Consider the following 27,500-nt stretch of genomic DNA (forward strand, 5'->3'; position numbering starts at 1 on the left):
AGGGAGACAGTAGGGTAGGTCCAAGCCCGCCTTCCAAGTGGCCAGCACCACCACACTCCCTCCACCAACCTCTATTTCCAGGCAAAAGGCTGGCCGACTTCATCTGCTGGCTGTTTTTTTTTACTGCAAGGCCTGTGCCGGCCGCTTCATCTGCCAGCTGTTTTTGTTACAACGGCCTTGTTGTGCCATGCCATGCCTTGTCTGCCTTTGCCTTGGCCCATGTCCACCAGCCCCTGTTCTGTTTTGCATCCCCCCCCCCCTTGTTCATTACCATGTGCGCCAGGATCATCGCGCAAATTGCAGGGACTGCCCTGATGGCACCGGCGGCCCTTGCACCATTGTTTGTTGCATCCATCCATCCATCCATCCATCCAGCCACCGTTCATTGATGTGTTGCTTGAGCCAACAGCATCCGCGTGCCGCAGGGACTGCCCGTTGGCAGCTGCACCCGGAGACTGCATTTGTGCAGCCCGTGCACCGCTTGTGTTCACTGCGCTTATTTAAAAAGGGGGAGGCCTTGGACTACATGTGGGTAGCCGGCCGCATTCCCTGTCACCTGCATGGTTTCATGAGCCAGAGACTGCATGTGAGCAGCCTGGCTCCCTGCTTTTTCCTAGAGTCCATAGATCCTGGGCCATGGTGTAGTGTAAATTTATAAGGTTAAGGTGTAAAATGTAAATGAGTTGCGCCCCCGGCATGTTTGTCTTAGTGCCGGCAATTTATTTAAGTCGTCTGTATGAGTGGGTTTGTTTAGTTAGTTACTCAGCCCGTACGTTATTTATTTTTGGGACATGAATACCCTGAATGTCATACTCAGGGATCTGAAGCTAAAACATATTAGCGGAGAACTACACATGATGGCACACGAAAATTTGATGACTCGGGACGAGTTTGTAAAAAGGGGAGGGGGTAGTATTACGGCTGTGGAAATTCGCAGAACACCATATAGGTTCCTTAGATCAGTTATCCCGATAAGTCTGTGTTCAGTTAGATATCCCCACCGTTGTTAAACGGGAATTATTCTTGTTCACCGGGCTGTGATCCTTTGAGATAGTGTTTTTCTTTATCTATCGTTATTTTGAACCACCATTGCAACAAACCTCCACGCCAACAACCGCCACCACCAACTATGCCACAACGCCAACTACGCTACAATCACCATTACATCAACCACCACCATCTTCGCCACTACGCCAGCTTGCGAACGCCATCCTCCACGAACCACGCCACAACCCCCTTTCCGCGTCGGAAACCGTCAGAGAACGCGAGGAGGGAAGCAAGGGGGATCTCCGATGGCGCGCAGCTTCTCGCGCCTAATTTTCCCGCCTATTTTCCCCGCGCTTGGTGTGGGGGAAGTGCGATCCGAGCCGGGGGTCAAAGGTGAGAAAAGGTGGGGCGCTCTTTTTGGGGGAATAATTCCTTGGACCTGAGCCAAAACAGACTTCCCCCGTCCCCCGCACGGTGCGCAGGGAGGGGCGAGAGGGCACGCCCCTTTTTGGGAGACTTCTCGAAACGCCTCGAAGGGAGGTGGAGCCGAAAATGGGGTGGAGCGAAGGGCGGAGCCCCGCGCTATGAAGGGTGGAGCCCCGCACTATGAAGGGCGCACTGTACGCGAGGCTCGGGGCTCTCTGAGAGATCTCCCTGTGGTTCATGACTCTCTTCCCCCGTCTCCCGGTGGTCCATGACCTGCTGCTTCTTCCGACTCGTGGTACACTTCGCCTGCCTTTGGTGGTCTGGTGCTCGTGCTTCCTGTGGTTCAGCGCTCCTAGGGTGGTTCAGCTGTTCCTGTGGTCGGGGTCCGGCGGAGGGCCCGTGCATCAGGGACGCGGACGGAAGGCGCATTTCTGCCGGCTGTGTGGTGTGGACCTGCGTGTCTGGAGAGGGTTCGCCGGCCACGCGGGAGGCCCGGAAACCAGGCGCCTCCACGCTGTCGGGGGAACGGGACGTCACGACTCGACGACCACTAAGGGGGGCGGGGGGCAGGTAACCTGCACGGTCTCGGGGGCCCATTCGGTCAGCCAAGGCCTACGTTATAAAGGTCCCCGGACCCCGTCTACCTCCCTGCCTATGGGGAGGTCTTTCCTTTTGTTTTTGTATGCATGCTGTGGCGCGAAGTAACGACTGTATAAGTGACTGTGCTTGTAAATAATAATTATAGTCGGTCGTGTTGATTTTGCATTCTATTTGTTACTTGTATATTGCATGACTGCCCTTGCTTGTGTTTTGCTGTATTGTGAATAAATGTCCTTGTGTGCAATGTACCCCGTTCGTCGTGTCCTATTTCCCTTTTGAAAAGCCATCTTGCATCGTTGAACGAGTAGTGGGTTTTGAACGCCCGGTAAACAGAATCGGATCCGTCGAGGTCGGCGAAAACACCGCTCGGTCATCACTGTAGTACGGAACGGACCGCTTAAGCGGTTCGTATCCCAGGCCGACCTGCGGCGCGGTGCAGCCCCTTGGTAGGTTACCTGCGCGGATACTTAGGTATATTGACATTCGGCGATTCACCCTATTTCACGCGGGTAGAATGCGGACTGGGCTGTGCTGAGGTTAAACCCCCACCCGTGACTGGTTCCTGGCGGTAGTTCCACGAGGGTTACGACTGAATTGTCCGTCCGGTGGGCGACACGGTTGCGATTGGAGTTATGCGGCCGATCGCACGCCGGCGGGCACGAATTCGCAACAATATCAATGGACCAAACCTCAATAAGCCAGAACATCTCAGTGGACAAAAACACCTCAATGGACCAAATCTCAATAAGCCAAAACAGTGTGACCAGTCCTCATTTTCATAAATGCCAAGGTGAGCCAATGAAAAAAGCCAAGAATTCACAAGGTTTCGGAAAAGCGATGATAATAGAAAACCTATACGCCAAGAACACATACAGTATAGAAAACCAAGATGCCAATATTTTGTGAAAAAAGCCAAGGAGTGGTCACACTGGTGTGAGGGAACATAGAGGTCGCAAACACCTCGTTCTTTTCTCACTCTTTTGCTCTCTTATTTCCCCGGGGTCTGATCCTGATGGCGCCTGTTATATATTGAGTACCATAAGTTTGTGTAAAGATTGCAAAAGGTTAATTATGCATTGTCTTGTTTGGTAAATACTTTTATTTATTTTGTGGTACCACACAAATCCTTACCTTCCCTGTGGTATGTACATATTGCTTTGTATTAAAACCTTCTATTGTACACATGCCTTTCATTGCACCTGCTTCATAAATAAACTTGCTTATGTTATAAATGTACCCAGTTTGTTGTGTCCTTTCCCCCATTGGTCGAGTATCTTCCACACCTAGTGCTAGCTGGGACGTTTTACCCCCACTGATTGGCCCTTGTTAGCCAGTACATACTTGGCAGCTCTACTCAGCTGCACCTGATCAGGTAAGTTAACACAACTATGCATTGAGGGCACAAAACTCGCTTCGTGCAGTCAATCCATCAAAAACAGTAACACGCGAAGTAGTGACACCCTGCCACGATTGGCAGTACCAATCGGCGTTCATGGTTGCTTGACAACCCACCAAAGCGTGGAGTTATCCATGCGTGACAAGGTGTGGCGAGCCACGTGGTCGCCCCATTGGTCTCCTACACTCACAAGGCTCCCTCGCTGAGAGAATCTGGTGAGCAGGATCAGCATCACGAAAACGAGCAACATGTCCATACAGCCGCAGCTGATGCTCACGGACTATGCAGGTAACAAATCTCATTTGAGTCTGTCTCAGCAACCACTCATTGTACACAAAGTACGACCAGCGATCGCCAAGGATTCTCCGAAGAGACCTGGTACCAAAGGAATTAAGTCTCCGTCTCAGATCCTTGGTCAGAGTCCAAGTCTCACATCCGGAGAGCAAGACTGGAAGCACCAACGACAGGAAGACTCGGACTTTCATCCTCCTGCACAGTTACTGACAGCACCACACCCCATGATCCAGTGAATCTATGATTCCCCAGCCCCGACGCAGACGTCTATTGACCTCTGGCTCACAGCCAGCAGAGACATGAATATCACTGCCAAGGTAAGTGAATCTCTCCATGACCTCAACATCCTCACCACAAACAGGTATAGACAAGAAATCATTGAAAGCCTGGATCTGAGTATTGACCCAGAAAACCCGTAATCTCAGTGGCTCCGACTCCTCATTCAGCACCGCAAGGGCACCCAAAAGGATATCCAGTCTCCGCAAAGATGACTGTATCATCTGCAAAATCAAGGTCCGAGATCTTGACATTCCCAAAAGACACACCGCAGCTTGACCTCTCAGACATCCTCCCCAAAATGCAGTCCTCACAAGCACTGAAAAGTGTAGGCACCAGAACACACCCCTGACGAACTTCAGTAACAACTGGAAACAAGTGGTGCCAGGCACAACAAATCCCGCCCATTTAAGTCATAAAGTTATTTTGGGGATCAAATTAAAATTTGATACATCCTTAACCTGAATGTTGATTATAAGGAATATTTTAGTCTTAGTTTGAAGTCAATTAAACCATTTTTGACGAAGTTATGACCGTAAAATGATTTTGACTTTTCAAGGCCACGTAAGGTCAAAGGTCATGGTGTCAAATGAAAGCCAATAAAGGACTTGATATTCGTCTTACATAGTAAACAACTTTTCGTCAAAAACGAAAATCTGACGGCGCTCACTTACACTTCCTCACTCATCAGCGGTCTGTCGGCGACTGACAGCTTCCGCAGGCGGGAAAATATTCAGCATACCGATTGGGATCGCCTACATACGTGCACCAAACCACGCCTCCCTAGCTTTATTTGTTTACGCACAAAAATTAAGGTTGGATACTTTTTGAACACACCTCGTATATCAAGTCCTTTATTGGCTTTCATTTGACACCATGACCTTTGACCTTACGTGGCCTTGAAAGGTCAAAATCATTTTACTGTCATAACTTCGTCAAAAATGGTTTAATTGACTTCAAACTAAAACTAAAATATTCCTTATTCTATTCCTTATAATCAACATTCAGGTTAAGGATGTATCAAATTTAAATATGATCCCCAAAATAACTTTATGCCTTAAATGGGCGGGATTTGTTGTGCCTGGCACCACTTGTTCCTATTGAAACAATACAAAGGCAATCGCAGATGCGACATTCGTAGCATTTTTCAGGAACGTGTGCCCCGCGAATGTCGGGTTCTTTCTGCATTCCTTGATAAGCAATTTATATATTTCCAACATCAGCAACACCCGTACAACTTTCTGTTGAGTACAAGCTCCATTTCATCCATCTTCCTCCTTCACCTCCCATTCAAGCTTATATGGCACCCTGGTACAGCTTGCATTCAATGAGATCATTTCAAATATTCTACCCAGTACTTTGCTCAATAAAATAAGCATACAAGGACAGCTTACGTAGACATGATTCGGTGAAGAACGACTTGATTGAATTTGGATCTAGCTAGATGAGGCTATAAGCACAGATGTCTACAAGTCACCTGAGCCAAGTCTCAATTAAGTCTCAAGTCTTTGAGGGCAAGTCTCAAGTCAAGTGTCATGTCATTTATATCATAGACCTTGGTTACGTGGAAGCCTTTAATACTCAAAAGGTTTACACGAGTCATGAGCTGGTTGTTTATATGTGCTTGATGTATTTTTTGAGCATGTGCACTCTGCAAAATAAATTACATGGAAAAAATAAAAAATGACAGTTTAATTCCTTTAATTCAAACTCGTCGACCACACTCAGTGGTGTAATGGTTACATTTGGTGACCAAAATGGTTACAATCGGTAACGAAACTCGGTGACCAGACTCAGTCTTTAGGTGTCATTAATCTTGGTGATTCCGCTCTAAATATGGAAGGTTGGTGATTCAAATATTTATAAACAAATAAGATCATCCTCGGAACCTCCGTTATGCTACAGATAACGAAGTGACAGGGTTGCCAGATGTCCGATAAGTATCGTATTTGTACGATAATTCAACCTCTTGCATGACAGATAATTGCAAATGCACAAATAATTCTGGCAATTCTAAACACGAAAGTACTCGATCTTCACTTTTCAGTTTAAATTTCAGAACATTTTTCTGTCTCCTGGGCAGATTATGACCTTCTCAGTCACACCTCACAAAACATTTTTCACGCAAGAATAACCACATAAGCACGTGCACAGAGAGCAACTGAGCAAAGCAATGCACACGTCACTTCCGCGTTCATGGAGTTGTGGACCATGGATGTGCACACGTTAAGTTAGAATTAGGATTAGGATTCGGATTAGCGTTATAGATATGGTTATGGCTGGGATTATGGCTTCATCATTGAGATGATATTGAAAAACAAATGACACCACAGTATAGAGGTGAACGGAATGAATTCAGAAAGTGGTGGAATATTGGTCGACAACAAAAAAATAAACGAATTAGATCATAAATAAGGAGAAAAATCGATTACTCTAAACACAATTTACTTATTACATAAGCGACCGAATCGTCAAAATATGGGCAGAATCCATTTCCTCGACAAAAAGAAACTTAGCCAGTAGCAGTACATTCAAAGTACACCGCTCCCATGCCAGGTAAATAAATAACAAATCCTTCAGCGTGCGACATCGCCGGGGTGCCTTGAGCTTCCGGCGATGCTGCCTTGCAGCACATGCAGTCGGAATTGGGAGTCGTGTACAATAATTGATTAATTGTATAATTAAAATCTATACTAGTGTGTGTGTGTGTGTGTGTGTGTGTGTGTGTGTGTGTGTGTGTGTGTGTGTGTGTGTGTGTGTGTGTGTGTGTGTGTGTGTGTGTGTGTGTGTCGTTGATTGGTATCTACATATGCGGGTTTCAGAATATGGAATGGAGGCCTACCAGGGTGGGCTCAAAGTATCCACCTTCATTTCGGTAAGGGATCACGATTCATGGACCAAGCTGTGAAGTTTTCCGTTCTCAAAGTTTTGTGCCGTGGGCTCTCTTCAGGATCATCGCTGAGCCCCCAAACAGCTTCCAAATGTAGTTTGTTTGTGATAATATTCCCAGGGATGGTTTTTATCTCACCCACAAAGTAGTTCCGGGGAGCTTATGGGATGGCGCATCATCCGTCCGTCCACAAATACTTGCAACTTATTCTCAGAAACTACACACACACACTTTCAATGAAATTTGACCACAACTTTCAACACCTGTAATGGCATTTAAAAAACAAAAAAAACGTGGTCTGAAGGGGTCTACAGAGGGAGTTTAAGGGGGGGGGTAGTGGGTTGTCTCCCCAAAGAGGTACTTGCTTTCTTCTCAAACGATACACACAATTCCAATGAAACTTCACCACAACCTTCATCACCTATGACAGCAAAGTTTGTTCATGACATTCGAAAAATCGGACTCTAAGGGGATTTAAGGGGGATTTCCCCCAAAAATATGCATTTGCTTTCGTCTCAGAAACTACACACGCAATTCTGATGAAACTTGACCACCATCTTCACCACCCGTGATATACCAAAGTGTGTTTACTACGTTAAAAAAAATTGGAGTCTGGGGGTTCTACGGGGGATTGTCCCTCAAAATATGCATTTGCTTTTTTCTGAAGCCACACACACAATTTCGATGAAACTTGACCACAACCTTCATCACCCGTGATGTACCAAGGTTTGTTCAAGGCATTAAAAAAAAAATCCGTAGGTATTTACTTTCTTCTCCATTATATATTTTGTGGGTCAGCCATGCCTACCAGTGGTTGCCTGGTTATTTTATCCAGCCGCTACCAGGTGAGCGCCCAGGGTTATTGCTCCTATGTTTAATATCTCTATGAGGTTCTTTGTCATCATTCCTGTAGGTCCAGCTATCACTGGTACAACTTTGGTATTCTTCACCTTCCAGGATCTTCTCACCACATTCTTGAGGTCTTGGTGTTTGGTCATTTTTTTATTTCTGCATCGTTTAATCCAAAATCACTAGTATTAACACCTGAATCAGCATTGCCTTCTTCTCTTCTTTTGTACTTAAGTATGATATCTGGTCACAACGTTTGGTTTTTGATGTTCATGTTCGATGGGATCATTAGTTCGTATGTGAGCAGTCTGTCCTTCCATGTTTTGAGTGATTACTTTTGGTTCATGTCCCCACAAATTTTCTGGAACTGGGACATCAAAGTTTTTGCAGATATGCCAGCGGATTATATTATGTACTCTGCTGTGTCATTGTGTGTACAGCTGTTCTGACATGAGTTTGTTTTCGTGTGTGTGTGTGTTCGGTCATTAAGCATAACATATCATTCTCTTTGATAACCCCACCTCCACCCCTAACCTTTCTTTCTCCTTTCTTTTTTTCCATTGTCTCTGTCTCCGTCTCTGTCTCTCTTCTCACATCCCTCCCTCCCGTGGTATAGCAACGTTTGGTGAGGCAGAGCTATGCCCACCCCCCCCTTTCCTCGCTCTTCCCCCCTTCCTATCTTCCCCTCCCCTCCCTCTCTCCTCTCTTCCCCCAAACCTTAATACCCCCATCCCCCCCCCACCCCTTAATACCCCCATCAGCGAAGCAATGGGTTGTATTTGCTCGTAAATAAATAATAATCATAAAATAATTAATTTCTCAATCAATTGCTGAATTGCATACCTAAACCACTGCTGTTTCATCCAAATCTGTAACTTTTTGAAAATTAAGTAATTAATCGAAAAATGAATAATTAATCGATTAATTAATCAATAATCAAAAATACCCTTTATAGCCAATTCACTTGGTCACTGTCATGTCCAAATATCAACTCCCTATCTCAAAATATGCCTGAGATATTGCCAGGATGAGAAATAAAATAAATAATTAATAAATCTATAATAATTAAGTAATTAATTGATTAATCAAAAAATAACATTTTTGCCAAAGCATTTCCTCACTTTTGTCCCCAAATTTCAGCTTCCTTGCTCAAAGGATGGCTGAGATATCGCCCGGACAAGCAAAAAAGAAAATAATTAATTGATTAATCAATAAATCAAAAATATTCTTTATAGCCAAATCACTTGGTCACTCTCATGTCCAAATAACAGCTTCCGAGCTCAAAAGGTTATTGAGATATTGCCAGGAAGAGAAATAAAATATAGTAATTAATAAATCAATAATAATTAAGTAATTAATCAATTAATTGGTTAATCCATAAATCAAAAATACTCCTCGCCAAATCACTTGGTGACTGTCATGTCCAAACATCAACATCCGAGCTCAAAAGGTGCCTGATATATTGCCCAGATGATAAATAAAATAAATAATCAACAAATCGAAAGTAATTAAGTAATTCATCAATTAATTAATTAATAATAAAAATTAAAAATACAATTTTTGCCAAAGCAAATCTTCACTTGTCCCCAAATTTCAGCTTCCGAGCTCAAAGGATGGCTGAGATATCGCCCGGACAAACAAACAGGAAAACAAAGTGAAAACTGAGTACTCCCTTCCTTCGGTGCCCGGCGATGACGTCATGTATCGCTTGGATATGGAATTGGGAAGGAGCTGTGTACAATAATGCGTTATAAATTATTAATTTATCTTTAAAAACATTACCTTCAAATATGCCTCTGACAATCCAGAGTCGATATTGTCTGTATTAACTTTACTGCATTTTTGTGACATTTCATTCATGTTCAACCATCCACAATGTGACATCACAGAGTGATGAAAGTTATATTATCATGTAACATCGCATTTATCTCCTCTTTCCAAAAAAATGTAAGAATTTTCCCCTTTAATATTTGATATATGGATGTTTTGATCATTTTATTCTGTGATGCATAAATTTGCACAACACGCTTCCATGTATTGATTTTTTTCAAAAGGCTGTTTTTATAGCTAAGGCGTTATGACATAACTCTCATGCATCAATCCCTTCATAACGGGGAATAAACGAGCACAGCAGAGACCATGTACAGTGAGGGTAAAACCAGGGAGTAACGGGAATGATTTTTTTGAGAATGATGCCATGAATCTACCATGGTCGACTGTTGAACAATGAAATATTGCTGTACATTGTGGGTTAATGACAGTTAAAAAGAAATTTTTTCAAGTTGTTTGTGGGAATTATACGATAATTTTGAGGTTCGATACTTTCACTCTTTAAATCTGGCAACCCTGAAAAGTGAAATGCACATGCACAGAGTAGCAGCAAGCTCCGCAGTAATGCTCAGTCTCGACGGTGTATTGTAAGAACGTCCACTCAAAGTTAAAACCAGTGTGTGTGTGTGTGTGTGTGTGTGTGTGTGTGTGTGTGTGTGTGTGTGTGTGTGTGTGTGTGTGTGTGTGTGTGTGTGTTATTTTAATTCCATAAAACACATTGACGAAAAAATAATAATTCAAGGACATACTGAATTAAAGGATGTAGAATCCATCCATCCTACCAGATATCAAATGAAAATTAGTCACAAACACATCACTGAGATATATTTCTTTTGATATCGTGTTCATTCATTCATCGTCATTGTCAGCAAGTCTACAAGCTCAAGTCTTTAAGGCCAAGTCTCAAGTCACAAAATTGGTGACTCGAGTCACCATCTCTGGCTATAAGGAACGGCTAAAGGAGATATTATAGAGGAGGTAATTACAATGGGATCTGATAAAGTTGTTTCAGATAATGAAGGCTATTGCTAAAATAAGTGCAGAAGGGGTTTTCAGCAGAATGAACAGTAACAGTACCTCAGGCTAGTCTTACTACAAACAAGAGAAGAGTTAGGACTGTAACATTGTGGAGAGAGGTAATAAGCAAATGTTTATAATCTTGATTGATATACGTACTGCTTTTACAATTAAATATAAAATAACCGGGAACAACATAAAAATCCATCTATCTACTTTAATTTGGGCTGACAGAATAGAATAGAGGTATCATACTTACTTTTGAACGGTGTAGCCTGGCTTTGTTTCCCAATCTGACTATAAACTGTAACTCTGGTGCTTCACAGGCAGGGTGCTGTATCAATCTGTGCTTCATAATCATTGGAAGGATGTTAATTGCCACGTATCCCATCTGCTGGCATTCAATTGGTGCATTACAGTGTGTCTTTCACGATTTTTGTTCAGGCCTTTATGAGTTGACATCATGGGCAAATTTCAAATTCCTGCCCCGACTACTTCTAGGAAAACTAATGGCAAGATCCAATATATCCTCCACCTAGAAAATGCTGCAACTGGAGAGTTCCTCGAACACCTAAGCCCATGTCGTCTTGAGAAACAAAGACATGGGAGGGGTCTACAAGCGGCAAATTTGTTCGGACGTGGTGACATAATATTTTGTCCAAGTACTGCTAAACAGAAGTTTTGAAAGTGCCAAAATATGTTGTTATACTGTGTTCTACAGTGTTCAAGCACGTAATTCAATTTAAATAATATAAAGATTTTAAAGGTCGTAGGAAAAAAAAAAAACATTCCGGAAGTTTACCGTCGTTGACGCAGGGCTCTCACACAACCTAATCTAACACATTACATTAGCTCTTCATGCCTGTTGCTTGTGTCCTTTAATTATGTCCTTAAAAACAGTAAGTTTGCTGTTTGGAATGATTTTCAATTTTGTTTAACTGCCAGACAGGCAGACAGTAAAAAAAATTATCTCACTCCTCTCGACACATGTGCGATCAGGACAAATTCAGAGACAAAGTACTGATAAACTACAGGTTTGTTTTCTTATTCATGTTCTGATTTGTGTTCAAAATACAACATTCAATTGAAAACAAGTTGTTCCTCAATCATAAAACTGACGTTTGGAGACAGAAAGACAGACAGACAGACAGACAGAAGTGAACCAATTGCTTAGCCTTGCTATGAGTGTGCGGGTATAACAACACTGATGCTCTGACAAAAGAGCATAGTATTGGAATGGATTGGATACTCCAAATGTATGGAATACTCATTGCCTTTGGGTCTAATTTGTCAACTGTAATCCAAGCCTGGTCACAAAATAAATAACGGAGTGTCAATAAAATTTTTAAGAGCTTATTTCTTCACCCTTTAGTAAGAATGAGACCAAGATTATAATGTCTGTTGAAGGATTGTTCATAATGTGAAAAAGCTCATGTTTGTGTCCCTGGGATGCATAATTGCAAAGGTCTGCACTGTTCAAAACTCGGAAGTCATTTATGGGAAAATGTTGGACCTATTTCTACATTTAATGCATGTTGCACCCAAATAAATACCAAAACAGCATTTTGAGAAACATCAATGGAATACATTACACCTGCTGCACATTTAACAAAGAAAAAAGGGTTTAGGAAGAAAATAATTGCGCTTCATCCTTCATTTCGTTTTTCCAAAGGATGTGGATGACAACAGGCACCTTTTATTAACAACACAGGTCCCATAAATGAATGGTGTGTCCCATATCGTTTGCCATCCTGTGTATCAGTTTAAACTGCAAGACAAGTGGAAGTAGAAGTAGAAGTGCAAGGTGACGAGTGATAAGGCTGACATTTCTGATGAGGAACTCAGTTTTGGAGATGGGTCAGAGGAAACTTTCGGAGCCCAACCATGATGATGGGACTCTCCAAACTCACTGGAATAAACTAGATTCGACATTGCATCCCTTTGGTCGACCGTATGGAAGAATATAAAATGGGAAGGTATTCTTTGTGAATTGTTACGATGTTACTCGTATTAACACCAAACGTTTGCCCTGTCGTGTGAATTTAGCAAAAACTATTTGTAGTTTATTATGTAATGTCAGGTCAGATTTATGTATTACTATTTTGGATTAAAAATTTTCATCAAAAATTCAGCCAGACAGAGGTGGGGGGTTTTCAAACAAGCCCAAAATTGAAAATTGGCTTTTTATGATGCAAAATTAAATATTGACTCTGAACATGGACAAAACATGTTTGGTTACCAAAGACAGCTTTTACTCTTGATGGCGTAACTGTTAAGATTACGATTAAGTGTGCATGCATACACGTTCATTTACGAGGTTATTAAAGAATAAGACTTTTATTTTTTTTTCTCGAAGAGTGAGGCTAATGGAAGAACAAGACTTATAATAAATGCTGTTTCGATTTTAAACAACTCTCAGAAAAAGATGTGAAATAAGGCAGAAAATATCCAAAAGTAAAAATTAGGTTTGTAAAATGCATCGAAGACGAGATATCGGCGATCACAAAGCGGTTGTTAAGGGTAAGCCTCCCCCGAAGCCTGCGGTCCAATGACGGCCACATTATTTTTGGACCACCATGTGACCTTGCCCTTCAACATTTAGAGATCAAGTGTAAATTAATAAAATGTGTTCGCATCTATTTATCGATAAAACTCAACATTGTGAAAATCAGAGGAAAATTATTTGAGTTATGATCAAAAAAGGTTTTTTTTTTGGTAATTAGGTCACCATCCGAAAAAAGTAGGTCAAGGGCACGAAACAAATATCAGGTGCACAACTTCAGTGCAGGTGCACTATTATGTTGCAAAAACATCTTGGAGGCCAAGCAGTCTTTGAGATTCCGTATTTGATTTGAAAAAAAAGTTTTTTTTCCAGACCTCCATTTCACCTTGACCCTCAACTCAGAGGGGTGTGATGTAAATAAAGCGTGAATGTGCCTTGCTCTAGGCTATCTAAAGAGGGCAATTTTGTTCCAATCAGAAAAGCCTTAGTCGAGTTATGATGAAAAATGTTAAAATGTCAATAATTAGGTCATGACCTTAAAAGAGATAGAGGTCATAACAATTATGTCAATCCCACATATTTTGTATTCCCATTATTGATGCAAAATTTAATTCCGAAAGTCCCAGCCGGCTCCGAAATACAACTCCGACATTGGCAGTAAAGGAATAGAACCCCCCCCACCCCCCCCAAAAAAAAACGAACCAAATTGTGGTTTAGTACTCCTCGGGGTCCAAGAAACTCTATGGAACCGTTAAAAATGGGGGCACTAATTGTATAAACAAACCCTACAACAGCAATAAGCCTCCCCTATCCTACAGGGAGGCTGAATAAACCATCTTTTTATTTGTGATCAAGGCTATCAAGACTCTCAAGGCTCTTCTCATGCTCCAAACAATATACATTCAAGGTCTCGCATGCATTTATCAATATCGACTCAAATCTAGTCAATGACTGAAAGGCTGAATTGCACATAGGGAAGGGGGTGGGGGGGGTGAGGAGGAGGTACCACGTGGAGATGGAGGAAGGAGGGGTAAAAAAAAAGGCAGCAATTCAAGGTGCTTCCTGTTTTAATGCAGCCAGGATCAAGATGACAACGAACGGTTTTAACAAAAGGGTACAATAAGGTGCAACAAATTTGTTCATTGGGATATTTAAGAGTTCAAGGCACTAACTGTATATGGCAGGGGGATGGACTCCGTTATTCCACAGCAGCAGAAATACTAGCAATGATTTCAAGTTACGAGGAGCTCGCAATTTTCAGTGTGTTAAATTATTTTTACCGATGTCGGCACTGACTTATTCGTATCAGTTTAGTACCCTCACCCAGCCGATTTGATGGCGATTACAAACCACATTGTATCGACTGAGATAACCAACAGCTTAGACCATGGCAAGATTGTTCATGTATATGAAGGCCATTCGTGAGGCAGCTAGGTTCTTAATGACAATCTGACAGTGACGTGACAATGCTTCTGAGACTATCTCAATGTCAAGCTGCTTAGAATGCACTTCCTCAATACAACTGTTTTCAATTGTATTTTAACCCACAAGCTCGGGATTATCAGTTCAGTGTCCTTACTACTTCACCAGTCCAGTAATTAGGCAAGAGTTCTGACACAGTGACAACCACATATTGTTTCAATCTTAACTATTTAAATGTCGATAAAAAAGTACTTTAAATGTCACTCATTACAATGAGGCAAAAGCTAAGTCATCCATACTTCAAGTTGGAAATACATCAGAGTATACAGTACTGTCTTGCATATTATTTGGGGATAATCAATGCCTCCTCCATCATGTTGTTGCAACAACGGTTTGGCCTTTTCCAAAACGTTATATGCTAGCAAACAACATTTAAAGAATCCAAAACAAAAGTAATGACAAATCATACATGCAAACCCAGTAAAAGTGAGGTGGGAAAGTCAGGTGGATTACGCAAGTGTGCAAATGAAACACCAAGCATTTCTCATGTTGTTCGAACCAGGTTTGTACACCACCTAAATAACTATGTTACACTCTGCTACATTTGGTATAGAACCATTTGAAACACCAATCAAAACATAAAACACATATTACCGTATCAGTGCTCACTCCAGTGTTCTGGCATTTCTCCTGGTTTACAACATAGCCCGGAGGAAGCCAGTTCACAGGAGGGTCGAATATGGACACAACCATGCGATTAGGGAGTCCCTTTTTCTTTCCAAGTCTGTACAAGTTACAGTTGCTAACCTGTGCAAGCAAACACACACACACACACACACACACACACACACACACACACACACACACACACACACACACACACACACACACACACACACACACACACACACACACACACACACACACACACACGTCAAAATGCAGTTGAACAAGATGACAAACCGTGTCGGGGCATATCTGCCACTGTGACCTGTGACATGAAAGTTATCATCCGTGACCTGTGGCTCACCGATGTGACAAAACGAAAGGAAAAAAGAGGAAATTAAAACAGTGCAAGAAAGAAACTGAATTATTATACATGCTGAATTAATGAAATCCATCCTCACAAAAAACCCCCCAAAAAACGTAGCTGCTGTTTGCCTACACAACAGCAACATAATAAGAATACATTTTGATATTTGACAGAGCTAAGTTGTGTTTGGTGTGAAAAACCACTAGTATAGGATGGTGAGTGGGTGGAAAATGTGGTTGGTGTCGAAATAAAGAAGTTGAACAAAACACAAAGTGGGAATGGGAAAGAGAGGGGGGGGAATGGACAGTTTTCAGTTTCTAGAGGCCTTTTCATCAGGGTCGCACCTTCTTGCTGCGCATGTATGACAGCCGTCCTTCGTGTGCATCAGTGTAGGTGCAGAAGAGGTAGGTAGTGATGGCATACTTGAGAAATGAGTCACCCAGCATTTCCAATCGTTCCAAGTTGAATCCATCACTGGCGTTTGATAGTGTTAGGGCCTGCAGGACCAAGCCGGGGTTTGGACCAATCAGTGGGCCAGGTGTCGGGCCAGCATTTGATTTTGGCCCACTCAATTCACCTCTTAATTGAGCAATGCAAGTCGAAGATGAATGATGATTTGCAAAACAATGTGAAGCTGATGACGTTTGCTCAAGTGCAATAGGAGTCTGTAAATAGTGCGTGTCCATTGTTTCAGTAGCTATGTCAGTACATATCTTCTGAGTCTCTTGCTTAATGGTATTTGGGAGCGTGCCCGAGAGTGCAACTTCTAGCTGGCCAACAGACAGCGTGGAGATTTCGGACCTGCCAACCTTAGTGATGGACAAAGGTGCATAGATGTTCACAGCGGTAGAAGATGCAGCAGAGCTTGAGGTAGGTTGCATACTATCAAGTGAGCCTTTTAAAACATCCTCTACTGCTTCTTTTGATGACTTGTCCTTGGTCCAGGGATCGAGTCCATTACCTTGGACATCATCTAGTGCAATTGTTGCATCTCCATTGGCAAAGTGCATATCCCCAACGAACAGAGCATTTCCAGCAGCTGAAGCATGGTTACCTTGAGCAAACTGGTCTCTGTTCTTTGCATCTTCCTTGCCTTCTTGGAGACACTCCAGAATTACAGGAGGTTGGCTGGCTCGCAAGCCACAGAATTGCTCAGACAGCTGGTTCACTTTCTCCACCGAACAAGGGCCATTTTCCACTACAGCAGGGGAGCAAGCATTCGGTTTTTTGACATCGATAGACTTCCTCCAGCCAAAATCCAGATTTGGATACCTGAAAGTTGAGTAAAGAAAGCAGAAGGATTGCATAATGATCAAATCCACGCATGGAAAAGAAAATCTGGTATGTTTTCATGTTTTCTTATACCGGCAGGAGTCTGGGAGGGTAAGCATGCCAACACCGGTCTCCCCGGCAATGATAGACCGCAGCTCCTCAGATGTAAGGAGGCAGTGGATACGATAGAGAATGCTGGGGAGGCACACTGCTTTCCTCCACATCGACGCTGGGATGGGGTGGATGGCACACAGCTCTGGCACCAGGATCTATAAACAAGAAATAATGCCTTGAATAGAAACATGTTGTTACATTCCTCAAATACTTGGTCACGATCATCATTCAAACTAATAATAAAACCAAGGACAATAACACTGTGCAGTTCTTGTAAGCGATAAAAGTTGTACATTGACCCATTTACGTTACAAAGATGAACTGGGTGGCAATGCTATATTTTCTTTTTTCTTACGAAAAGCCGAGAGTGTTTGCTTTTAGTTAGTCATGCAGTGAAACTCTTCATGGCGCCCGATCAGCTTATTCAATGGGAATATGCCATTCGGGTGCAAAGATAACATATTGATAATCAATAGCATTTGCTCAGTATATTTCACTGCAATGCTAACAGGCCATGGGGTCACATACAGGCATACTAATAGGGTGAACAAAAACAGGTCCAATCACCCTGTATGTCACCGAAGCCCGACCATTTTTGATACCTTTCACCAACCACATACAAACGGCAGTAAGTCGCCAATTTATTTCTGATCCCGTTTTGAAGGAGACAAGTAATTATACAATTCGTTTTACAAAAGGTGCCAGCTTAATCAAAATATTATCCCATTTAAGATGACCTTTGATCAAACATCCTATCATGACCTCCTTTGATCAAATGTCTTGAGAAGGCTAAAATGTTGGTTGATGCTGATAATTTGGCTTTTTAATGTCAATGTTGCATCGATTGTTTAGTTTCATCTTCTGAACTGCAAAAGTCTCAACATGCACAAAACAGATTCTCGATTGCTACAGAAAGCGAGGGAATGAGTGAATAAAAGGTTAGTCTGATTTAAAATGTCAAAGCTCAATATGAAATGTGTAGAATGCACAGCACCTGTTTGTTCTGAAGGCTGACCCACTTTGCTTTGCGTTTCTCAGCACTACTTAATGGAAGAGCTTTACCCTTCTGGTTCAAATGCCGTGGAGTCAGCAAATTAAGCCTTCAAAGAGTCAGGAGGGTCGAGTTAGGGCACGTTGAGCACTCACAAGATGTACAGGGAATCATGCAATCAGATTTACTGCTCACCGTGATGATGTATGATCCACATCAAGGAGAGGCTGGGTGAGGTTGGTAAGATCGAGGTTGTATTTGGTTTTGTAATATTCGGCAAATGTGGCATACTCAGGTGAGGGAAATGGGCTCAGTGGGGTGAATTCTGTGTAGACATCCGCGACATAGAATCGATGTGGCTGGTCAAAATTCCGGTAGCTGAGAGGACAATGCAACAATGCCAAAAAAAAAAAATAAAAGATTTAAAAAAAGGAATAACATTTGACACCACAAAACAAACAAAATAAGTTAAAGAATAAATAAACAAGAAACTGATTCTTCACTAAAATACCGTACTTAGAATAAAGGGACAAAGAAATTCAACATAACAGCTCAAAAATTTAAAGTGGTTTTTTTCTGTAACCTAGATTTGATAAAGTTCAACTAATCATTGATTAGTGTTAATAATGCTTCTCATAATGTTATATTAATGTGTCTAGTGATATTACAAAGAGAACATATGGTAATGTAGGTAACAGAAAAGAAAAAGGATGGCAACACAATTTCCTCAATTTATCTTTATCATCAGCAGACTTTGTTAAGAGATCAAGATTGAAAGCAAAGGATACCAGACAGCCAACAAAAACAACATTTACAAGATGTAGTGATGATTAGGTGAGCTTTAAGCCAGTCTCAGTGGGAAAATTGACTCAAAAAAATTCCAAACCTATTAAAGGGCTGTAACTATCCCATACTAACCGAAAAAGTTCCTGTGCATCATTTACACCTATGTGAAAGCCCTGTCACACCTTGACGATTTAGCCAGCGTTTGCCGACGTATGAAAAATTGGTCTAAAACGCTGGTACACATCGAATATGTTATGAGTAAATTTTGTATACGTCAAGAGCACGCTGAAGCACACTGGCATACGTCGTAGTACACCGAGCTCGTCGACAAATTTTAAGCATGCTCAAAATTTTCCGACGTGCTCGGCGTATGACTCACACGTTCCTCATACGCTGGCCATAAGTTGGAGGCACGTTATGCGATCATTGACACACGTTACTTGTAAGTTACTCAGAAGTCGAAACATGTGGAGGTAATGTTTAGCGTACCCGAAACTTATTTCTAACCTGTGAGTAACGTATCTCCAACGCATATTGACGTATGTAGACGTATTTGACGTCTTCCGGACGACCACAGAACTTACTGAACGTGTTTCTAACTTACAGCTACCGTATAATGGCGTATTGGCAGCGTTTAGGGGAATTGGTATATAAAAATGGGCTTCACAGGAGGAACCTGTCAGTGTTCCAGACTCCATGATTTATTTATTTTTTTCTTCGGCATGACGGTGATGTTGACACTTCGATTTCTAGTGTGGTTATGATTGAAATCGTTGAGCGGCAGCCTATTAATAGGCTATGCCACATGATCATCGGCGATACGCTGCCGCGCTATGCATAAGTTAGACTATCATTAGGCATAGGTTGTGAACGCCGCCAACACGCTAAGCATTCGTTGGTATAACTTATCGAAACGTTCTGTGTACGTTACTAATACATTATGCAAACGTCCAACTCGTTATGAATACGCCCAAAACTGAAAAAAAAACATCAATAGTTCAGCGTACGCCAGCGCTTTACATACATTTTGATACGTTGCCATACGCTGGCTAAAACGTCAAGGTGTGACAGGGCTCTGAAATGAGAAATGAAAACAAACTCATCATGTTGTTTGGTCATATCAATATTTATTGTTTGATAAACATAAAATCGACATGTGAATGTCAACACATGTGTGCAAGACCTGTCTCCAAAGGCTCGAAGAGGGTGCGGTCAAAAGTCAGTTAACAGCTCAGTATCTGGTGGAACCACCATTTGCATTGACATGCTTGGCAACAGCACATCCATCATTGATGACACAAGGTGGTTGAAGAAGGATTGATGGATGTTATTCCAGATCTGTACCAAGGCCTGCTACAGTTGGGCTCACATCGCCGGCTGGTTTTTAAGACTGTGCAATTGTCGTTCCATTTCATCCCACACATGTTCTATGAAAGAAAGATCAGGCGAAACAACCAGCCAGGGAAGTGTGGGAATGTTCTGTTGTGCGATGTAGTCGGTGACCACTCGTGTGATGTGAGGGTGTGCGTTGATCTTGTTGAAGTGTGATGTGACGTCCATGATCCTGCAGGAACGGGAGGACGTGAGGACAGAGAACTTGATCACGGTATTGAATACCTGTCAAATTGCCATTGATGACCTCCAGCTGGGTTCTATGATGTGATGTGCAGTGATGCCTCTCCATATCATCACGCTTCCACTGCTGAACGACGAACGATGCACAAAAAATGCGGCAGCATAACGTTCTCCTTCCCATCGATAAGCATGACAATGGCCATCAATGCTTTCAAGATGGAATCTCGGACTTATTTGTAAAGAAGATACTAGCCTAATCTTGTCTCCTGAACCTCAGATATTGTCTGCACCAAGCGAGGCACGCATGTCGATGATGTGACAACAAAATCCGATGTACTGCTGGTCGTCATCGTCGGATGTTATGCATGCGTAACTGATTCCTCGTAGTGATTGGTCACAAGCCAGGGATGCTGCGAGCTTTCAAGCTTGCTGTTTGGAACCAATGTGCACCAACTGGAAATGGTTACCCTGCCGACGTGATGTCACAAGTGGTCACCCAGAATATGGACAGTCACTGATGTTGCCAGTTTGTTGACATCTCCAGAGGGACTGTATGGTGTTCTAATAAACACCAAAATGTCTGGCTATAAGGTTTTGTGGAATTCCTGTCTCAAGCATGCCAACAGCACGTCGACGTTCATTTTCAGAAAGGCATGGCATCATGTTTATGTTTAGACATGAATAAAAAAAGTGTTGTTCATGGCTGGGATGGCTCACAGAATCGTACTGCATTGCAATTTGCTCAGTACCATGTGCAGCACTGTTACGTGACTCAGGACATGTGCATGGAAATTTGTGCGTGCAGTGGACAGTATGCTTGTGCAAATTCCGGAAATTCACGGGTAAACTGGGGAACATGCCAAGGTACAGGTTGACTGACCATCATATTGCTCGGGTACATATCCGTATCATTTCATGTAAAAAAACTTTTATGGTGCACAGGAATTTTTTTCCATTAGTATATCTAACATACGCTCTTTCTAACCACTGACTGACTCACTCACTGACCGATTTAAATATCGGTACCTTCCGAGTGACTTAGAAAGCTGACATTTTGAATGCTGATGGACATCGAAGCCGGTACACCGGGAAAATTCACTGAATCGTCGAACAACATCCATAAATGAGAACATAAATAAATGAAAAAGAAATAAATTATTATTTTTATTTTTAATGTAGGTGAGTGATCCGAGACAAGTGGGAAGGACGGCAATTTTGCGTGCCGATGGACATCGAAGCCGATACAACAGGAAAAATCAAAGAACTGTCGGAAAGCATCCATAAATGAAAATATAAGTAAATGAAAAAAACAAATGAAAATAAATAAATGAAAAATCAAATGCAGGTGAGCGACCCAAGACAATGGGGAAGCACGGTTCGTATGCTTAAACAATGTGTAAGCACACCCCACTAATAATGCATACAGTCCATATCATGGAAGCTTTCTTATGTGCAAATTCAAATGTTTTTTGGTAGGACAGTCAAGGCTCATGGATGAGCGAGAACAATGAATGTATCATGATGCAACAACATACAGTTGAGGGGGGGGGACACCAACAGCAAAATTGAAGGACAAAATAGAGGGAGACTTGGACAAATAATGAGTGTGGGGAGGAATGAGGGGTTGGGGAGGATGCATGGGGTGGACAATAAGGATACAGAAGGAAACTCTCAGGAGGGAAAACTGGAAATTTGGAAGGAGGGTGTTGGGGTGGGTTGAAGGGAGGGGGGGGGGGTTATGAGGGTAGTAAAGATCATGCTCTTGGATTGGGGACAATCTGATAAGGTGGTGAACAGCTGTCTTGAAGACCTGGAGGGAAGGATGAGATCAAACTGAAGATGGAAGTTCATTCCACAGGCAGGAAAAAGAGGAATAAATGAGTGGAGGTGAGCAGTGATTCTGGATTTTGGGAGATGTTCTATCAATGTGACATTTTAAGTGTAGGTGTACTATGCTCCTGCCCTTGCTTCAAATTAATATCCAATCTGTACATTGCAGAAACACTTGTTGACAGAAATGGTGAAGCAAGCAATGATCGTTGCTTCGGAGAAGTACTTCGCTGAAATGATGAATTAATGATCTGTTGTCAGGAATTGTAGTCACTCATCTGATCAAGGATTCTTCTTGTATATATTTAAAAGGACATGGCTTTTCTTCTCCACAAGATCAAAGGTCATGGAAGAGCAAGTGAATCAAAGAGTAAGGCAGTATGGCAATGCTTGGACACAAGATAAGAGTATAAACGAATAGGAAAAGGGGGCAACAGAGAGATATAGCGAGAGATAGAGAGAAAGGAGAAAAGGAAAAAAGAGTGAAGAAAAAAAATTCCTCTTTATTGGAGGGAAACATTCTAGATGATGCAAAGATGCAAAACAAAAATTAAAAAAAAAAACGCAGAAAAAAAACCTCACCCTTTAGAATCATTGAAATTGAATAAAATTCCTTACTGATTAAAATTCAAAAATTAACTGTGAGAACCCCGGGTCGCGAAGCTGCATAAAGACTTCCTCACACATCAGTGTTGCAAATAAAGGTGCACAGTTATTAAGAACAAGCTCAAGATGCAACCGAGATGTAACCAAGACCTTAAAATCATCAAATCATCAACGACATCAGCATTTTGCATTTTTACTTCCTTGAAATGTTCAGTATTGTACAGAAATATTACGCCACTTTGAAAATAAACTTTTTTTACTGTCACATTTGCACACTGATTTAAAATAAAAGGTGTTACAATGATCATGTTTTATTAAAGAAACAAAAATGAATTGTATTTTAAAAGAGTAAAGAATTAAATTTCAATTATTTTGAAAGTTCAGTTTGGAAATTCAATCATTATTTCATTATCCTTGCATGTTCCTGTACTTCCTCCCAGGAGGGGAGGAGAAAAATGTGAGAAATAGCTAGTGTATGGGATTAGTGGGGCAAGTTAGAATTAGAATAGAGATATAGATGGCGTTAGTGTCTGTCTGTCTGTCTCTATATATATATATATATATATATATATATATATATATATATATATATATTTATATATATAAATATATATATATATATATATATTTATATATATATATATATATATATATATATATATATATCTTCTTCTTCTTCTTCCGGCTGCTCCTTTCGGGGTCGCCACAGCGGATCATCCGTATGATCCGCATAGTGATGTGGCACATGTTTTACGCCGGATGCCCTTCCTGACGCAACGCTGGTCGCCTCTTACGACACAGGTATAATACATATATATATATATATATATATATATATATATATATATATATATATATATATATATATATATATATATATATATATATATATATATATATATATATATATATATATATAGTTGCGAATTCGCGCCCCGCCGGCGTGCGAATGACCGCGTTTAACCAATAGCGGCCGCTTCGCCCACCGAACGTGCAATTCAGTCGTGACCCTCTCGGAACAACGCCGGAAGCTAGTCACGGGTGGAGGTTTAACCTCACCACAACTCAGTCCGCATTCTACCCGTGCGAAATAGGGTCCGATCGCCGAATGGTCGATTTACCTAAGTACCCGCGCGGATAGCATACCGAGGAGTTCTACCATGCCACAAGTCGACTCCGGAAACGAACTGCTTAAGCGGCTCGTTCCGTGCTACAGGGATAGCCGAGCGGAGTTATCGTCGACCTTGACGGTTCAGATTAGTTACCGGGTGTTTTCAACCCACCATTAATCCCTTACGTGATGCAAGATGGAGATTCAAACAAAGGAAAGGACGCAGCGAAACGGGGGACAAATGGACCAGCACATTTATTCCGCGCCACATGGCAGCACGGAAGGCACGTATATTACAGTCAAGCAAGAAAACACAATAAAAGCAAGCGAAGAGACACACGCAGATCTACAACCGAATAATGCAATTCACACGGCAACACTTAAAACAGTTGTACTTCTCAAGACTGGTGCCACCCACAGACATTTACACAAAACCCCAAAAGAAAAGGAAGTCGTGACTTCCCTGAGCGTATCGAGTCCTTGGTGACCGTAACTCCGAGTCCCTCCGGCGGTGTGGTCCACTGGGCTCGTGCCTCGCGCCTGCATGTGTCGTCCGCCCGACAGGAACAATCACCAGGGACCAGGTTCGACGACCCGTGGCAATTCGACGACCTACGCCAATTTGACGACCTTCACCCGACCCCGACCAGACCCGAACGAACGAACAGAACGTCAACCTCTTCCTCCGAACGAACGAACAAAGAGCAAGGACTCTCCAACAACTCTCGACAATTCTCATTCAGGGACAAGGGACAGCGACTCTCTACAACTCTCGACAATTCTCCTTCAGGGGACAAGGGAACAGCGACTCTCCACAACTCTCGACAATTCTCCTTCAGGGACAAGGGAACAGCGACTCTCCACAACTCTCGACAATTCTCCTTCAGGGACAAGGGAACTGGGACTCTCCACGCCCACACTTTTGTAGGGTCGGGCTCCGCCCTTCGATCCGCCCCGCCCCGTTCTTGTCTCCTCCTTCCTTCGAGACGCTTCCAGAAAATGCCTCGAAGGGGGGCATTCCTCTCCCCCGGCCGCGTCACACCGCGCATCCGCCAATCGGGAGAGGACGCACCACCGCCTCCCCCTTTCTCACCAAGCGCGGGGAAAAATGGCGGGAAAACCTCACAGGCATTGTTGGTTTTCTTCTCCACGCACCGTACGACGAGGGAAGGAAGATTCGGGCAGGAGATATTTGAGCGGGCGTTTTGGGCGGGAGATGCTCCTTCGCACCCTTGTTGCTGCTGTCACTCCGCTCCTTTCATCCGCCCCGCGGAGATCATGACCGCACGGTGCTCGTTGAATGGCAAGTGGCGAGCATGGTGGTAGCGTAGTTGTGGAAGGTGGCGTCGTGGTGTGAATGGGGTGATTGTTGGCGTCGTGTAGTGAATGGCGTGATCGTTGAGATGTTGGTTGTGGCGATGTTCATTGTTGTTCTTGCACCAAAATAACAACAGCAAAAGAAAAACGACTAACTGCAGAATCGCAGCCCGAATGGATCAAATATATTCCCTCTATACAACTTATCAATATATCTATGCCTGGTGTTAGCTTAATGGTTAAGGTAGTGGGCTTGGGATCCTAGGGTTCTGAGTTCAAATCCCGCTCAGCTGTTGAATTCACACCAGGTGGGGTTGACTCTGCCTGTCATCCTTCCGAGGTCGGCAAAATGAGTGCCAGCTTGCTGGTATACTGTGTCGGAGTGGCGACCCGTCCAGGATTGTTCCCAATAGCCAAGGAGACTGCTTCGGCGGCACCAACGCTCTGCACAGAGTATGGTCCTAATGGATGGAATGGAATATATCTCACCTGAGGACCCTTTATGGTGTATTGCGAATTTCCACAACCGTAACAATATATTGTTACGGCTGTGGAAATTCGCATTACACCATAAAGGGCCCTCAGGTGAGATATCTCCAGAGGTACATGTGTCGTTAGCCCAAACCCGTTGTATAGAGGGAATTTATGTGATCATTCGGGCTGCGATCCTCCAGTTAGCCATTTTACTATTCTATCTTTTATTTCAAACAAACAGCATCTCAACAACCACGCCATCCCCATCACAGCGCCAACCACACGACAACCACGCCACCTCCACCATCTACGCTACCACATCTTCACCACTACGTCCGCTTCCGAAAGGCAAACAAAGGCGCCAAGGAAGGAACTGCGAGGACGCGCGGGTTTTCCCGCCTGTTTCTCCCGTTTAAGTTCTCTGCGCTCGGTGTGGGGGAAGTGTGATCCGAGCTGGGGGTCAAAGGTGAGAAAAGGTGGAGGCCTCTTTTTGGGGGAATAATTCCCTGGCCCCGAGCCAAGACTGACTTTCATCGCCCCCCGCACGGCGCGGGAAGGGGGGAACGAGAGGGCACGCCCCTTTTCGGGAACCTTCTCGAAGGAAGGTGGAGCCGAAAACGGGGCAGAGCGATGGGTGGAGCCCCACGCTACAAAAGGCGGACAGGACGGACCTCGGGGTGGTTGGTCGAGAGTTGAGTTTTTTTTTTTGGTCGTAGGTTGGGCGAGGGTTGGTCGAGTTGGTACGAGAGTCTGGTTTTCGAGGGAAGAGGTCCTGCGCCCGTGGCTTGGCGAGCGGCCCTGTCACGAAGGCACGGACGGGAGACGCGGCAGCGCCAGTTGTGAGGTGGACCTGCGCGCCCGGACAGGGAATGCCAGAGAGGGTTCGCCGGCCGCGAGAGGGGTCGGGGCCAGGCGCGATCCCGCTGACGGTCGTGGCAGAGGGACTCACCAGCCACAAAAGGGAAGTCGTGAATTCCTTTCTTTTTCCTTTGCTTTTGTGTAAATGTGTGTTGGCGCCGTCCGTCAAGTAGAACTGTTTAAGTGTTGCCGTGTGTACGCATATTCGGTTTTAACTCTTCCTTTGCTTTTTATGTGCATTTTGACTGTATGGCTGTGGATACGTGCTTGTCTGTGTGTGGGTGAATTAAAAATGCTTGCTTGTTGAACTGTTCCCGCTCTGCTTCATCTCTTTTCCTTTTTTATTGACCCTCCATCTTGCATCACGTAAGGGGTTCGTAGTGGGTTCAATATCCCGGTAAGTAATCGGAACCGTCAAGGCCGACGATAACACCGCTCGGTTATCACTGTAGCACGGAACGGACGGCTTAAGCGGTTCGTGTCTGGAGTCGGCCTGTGGCGTGCTACGATCGCCCGGTCGACCATTCGCGCAGGTACGTAGGTAGATCGAATTTGGCGAGCAACTCTATCCTGCGCGGGTGGACAATTGGCACGATCGTGGTGAGGTTAAACCCCCACCCGTGACTAGCTCCCGGCAATGTTCTGAGAGGGTCACGGCTGAATTGTCCGTTCCAGTGGGCGAGGCGGCCGCCATTCGAGTTGAGCGGCCAATCACACGTGAACTCGCAACAATATATATATATATATATATATATATATATATATATATATATATATATAAATATATATATATATATATATATAAATATATATAAAATATACACACACACACACACACACACACACACACACACATACACACACACACACACACACACACACACACACACACACACACACACACACACACACACACACACACACACACACACACACACACACACACACAATGGGGAGAACAAGTATTTGATACACTGCGGATTTTGCAGGTTTTCCCACTTACAAAGCACGTGGAGGTCTGTAATTTTTATCATAGGTACACT

At 43.2% G+C, this 27,500-nt stretch overlaps 1 protein-coding gene across 7 annotated transcripts in view; it reads right to left on the reverse strand.

Annotated features, from left to right (window-relative positions):
• Positions 1–27,500, reverse strand: part of DICER1 (dicer 1, ribonuclease III) — a 251,195-nt gene that overhangs the window by 61,435 nt on the left and 162,260 nt on the right. For all 7 annotated transcript variants that reach the window (XR_015055053.1, XM_085869504.1, XM_085869501.1 and 4 more), the window contains exons 19-23: positions 18,096–18,278; positions 17,904–18,009; positions 16,889–17,064; positions 15,868–16,795; positions 15,145–15,297 (exon numbers count right to left, since the gene is read on the reverse strand). Coding sequence is in view for 6 of the 7 variants with exons in the window: in XM_085869504.1 (XP_085725630.1) it covers positions 15,145–15,297; positions 15,868–16,795; positions 16,889–17,064; positions 17,904–18,009; positions 18,096–18,278 (1,546 nt within the window). In the remaining variant the exon portion in view is untranslated. The remainder of the gene's footprint in view (positions 1–15,144; positions 15,298–15,867; positions 16,796–16,888; positions 17,065–17,903; positions 18,010–18,095; positions 18,279–27,500) is intronic.

This window comes from Eptatretus burgeri, chromosome 2, assembly GCF_056783735.1.
Source record: "Eptatretus burgeri isolate ZD-2024b chromosome 2, Ebu_testis_v1, whole genome shotgun sequence".
In the NCBI taxonomy this organism is placed as follows: Eukaryota; Metazoa; Chordata; class Myxini; order Myxiniformes; family Myxinidae; genus Eptatretus; species Eptatretus burgeri.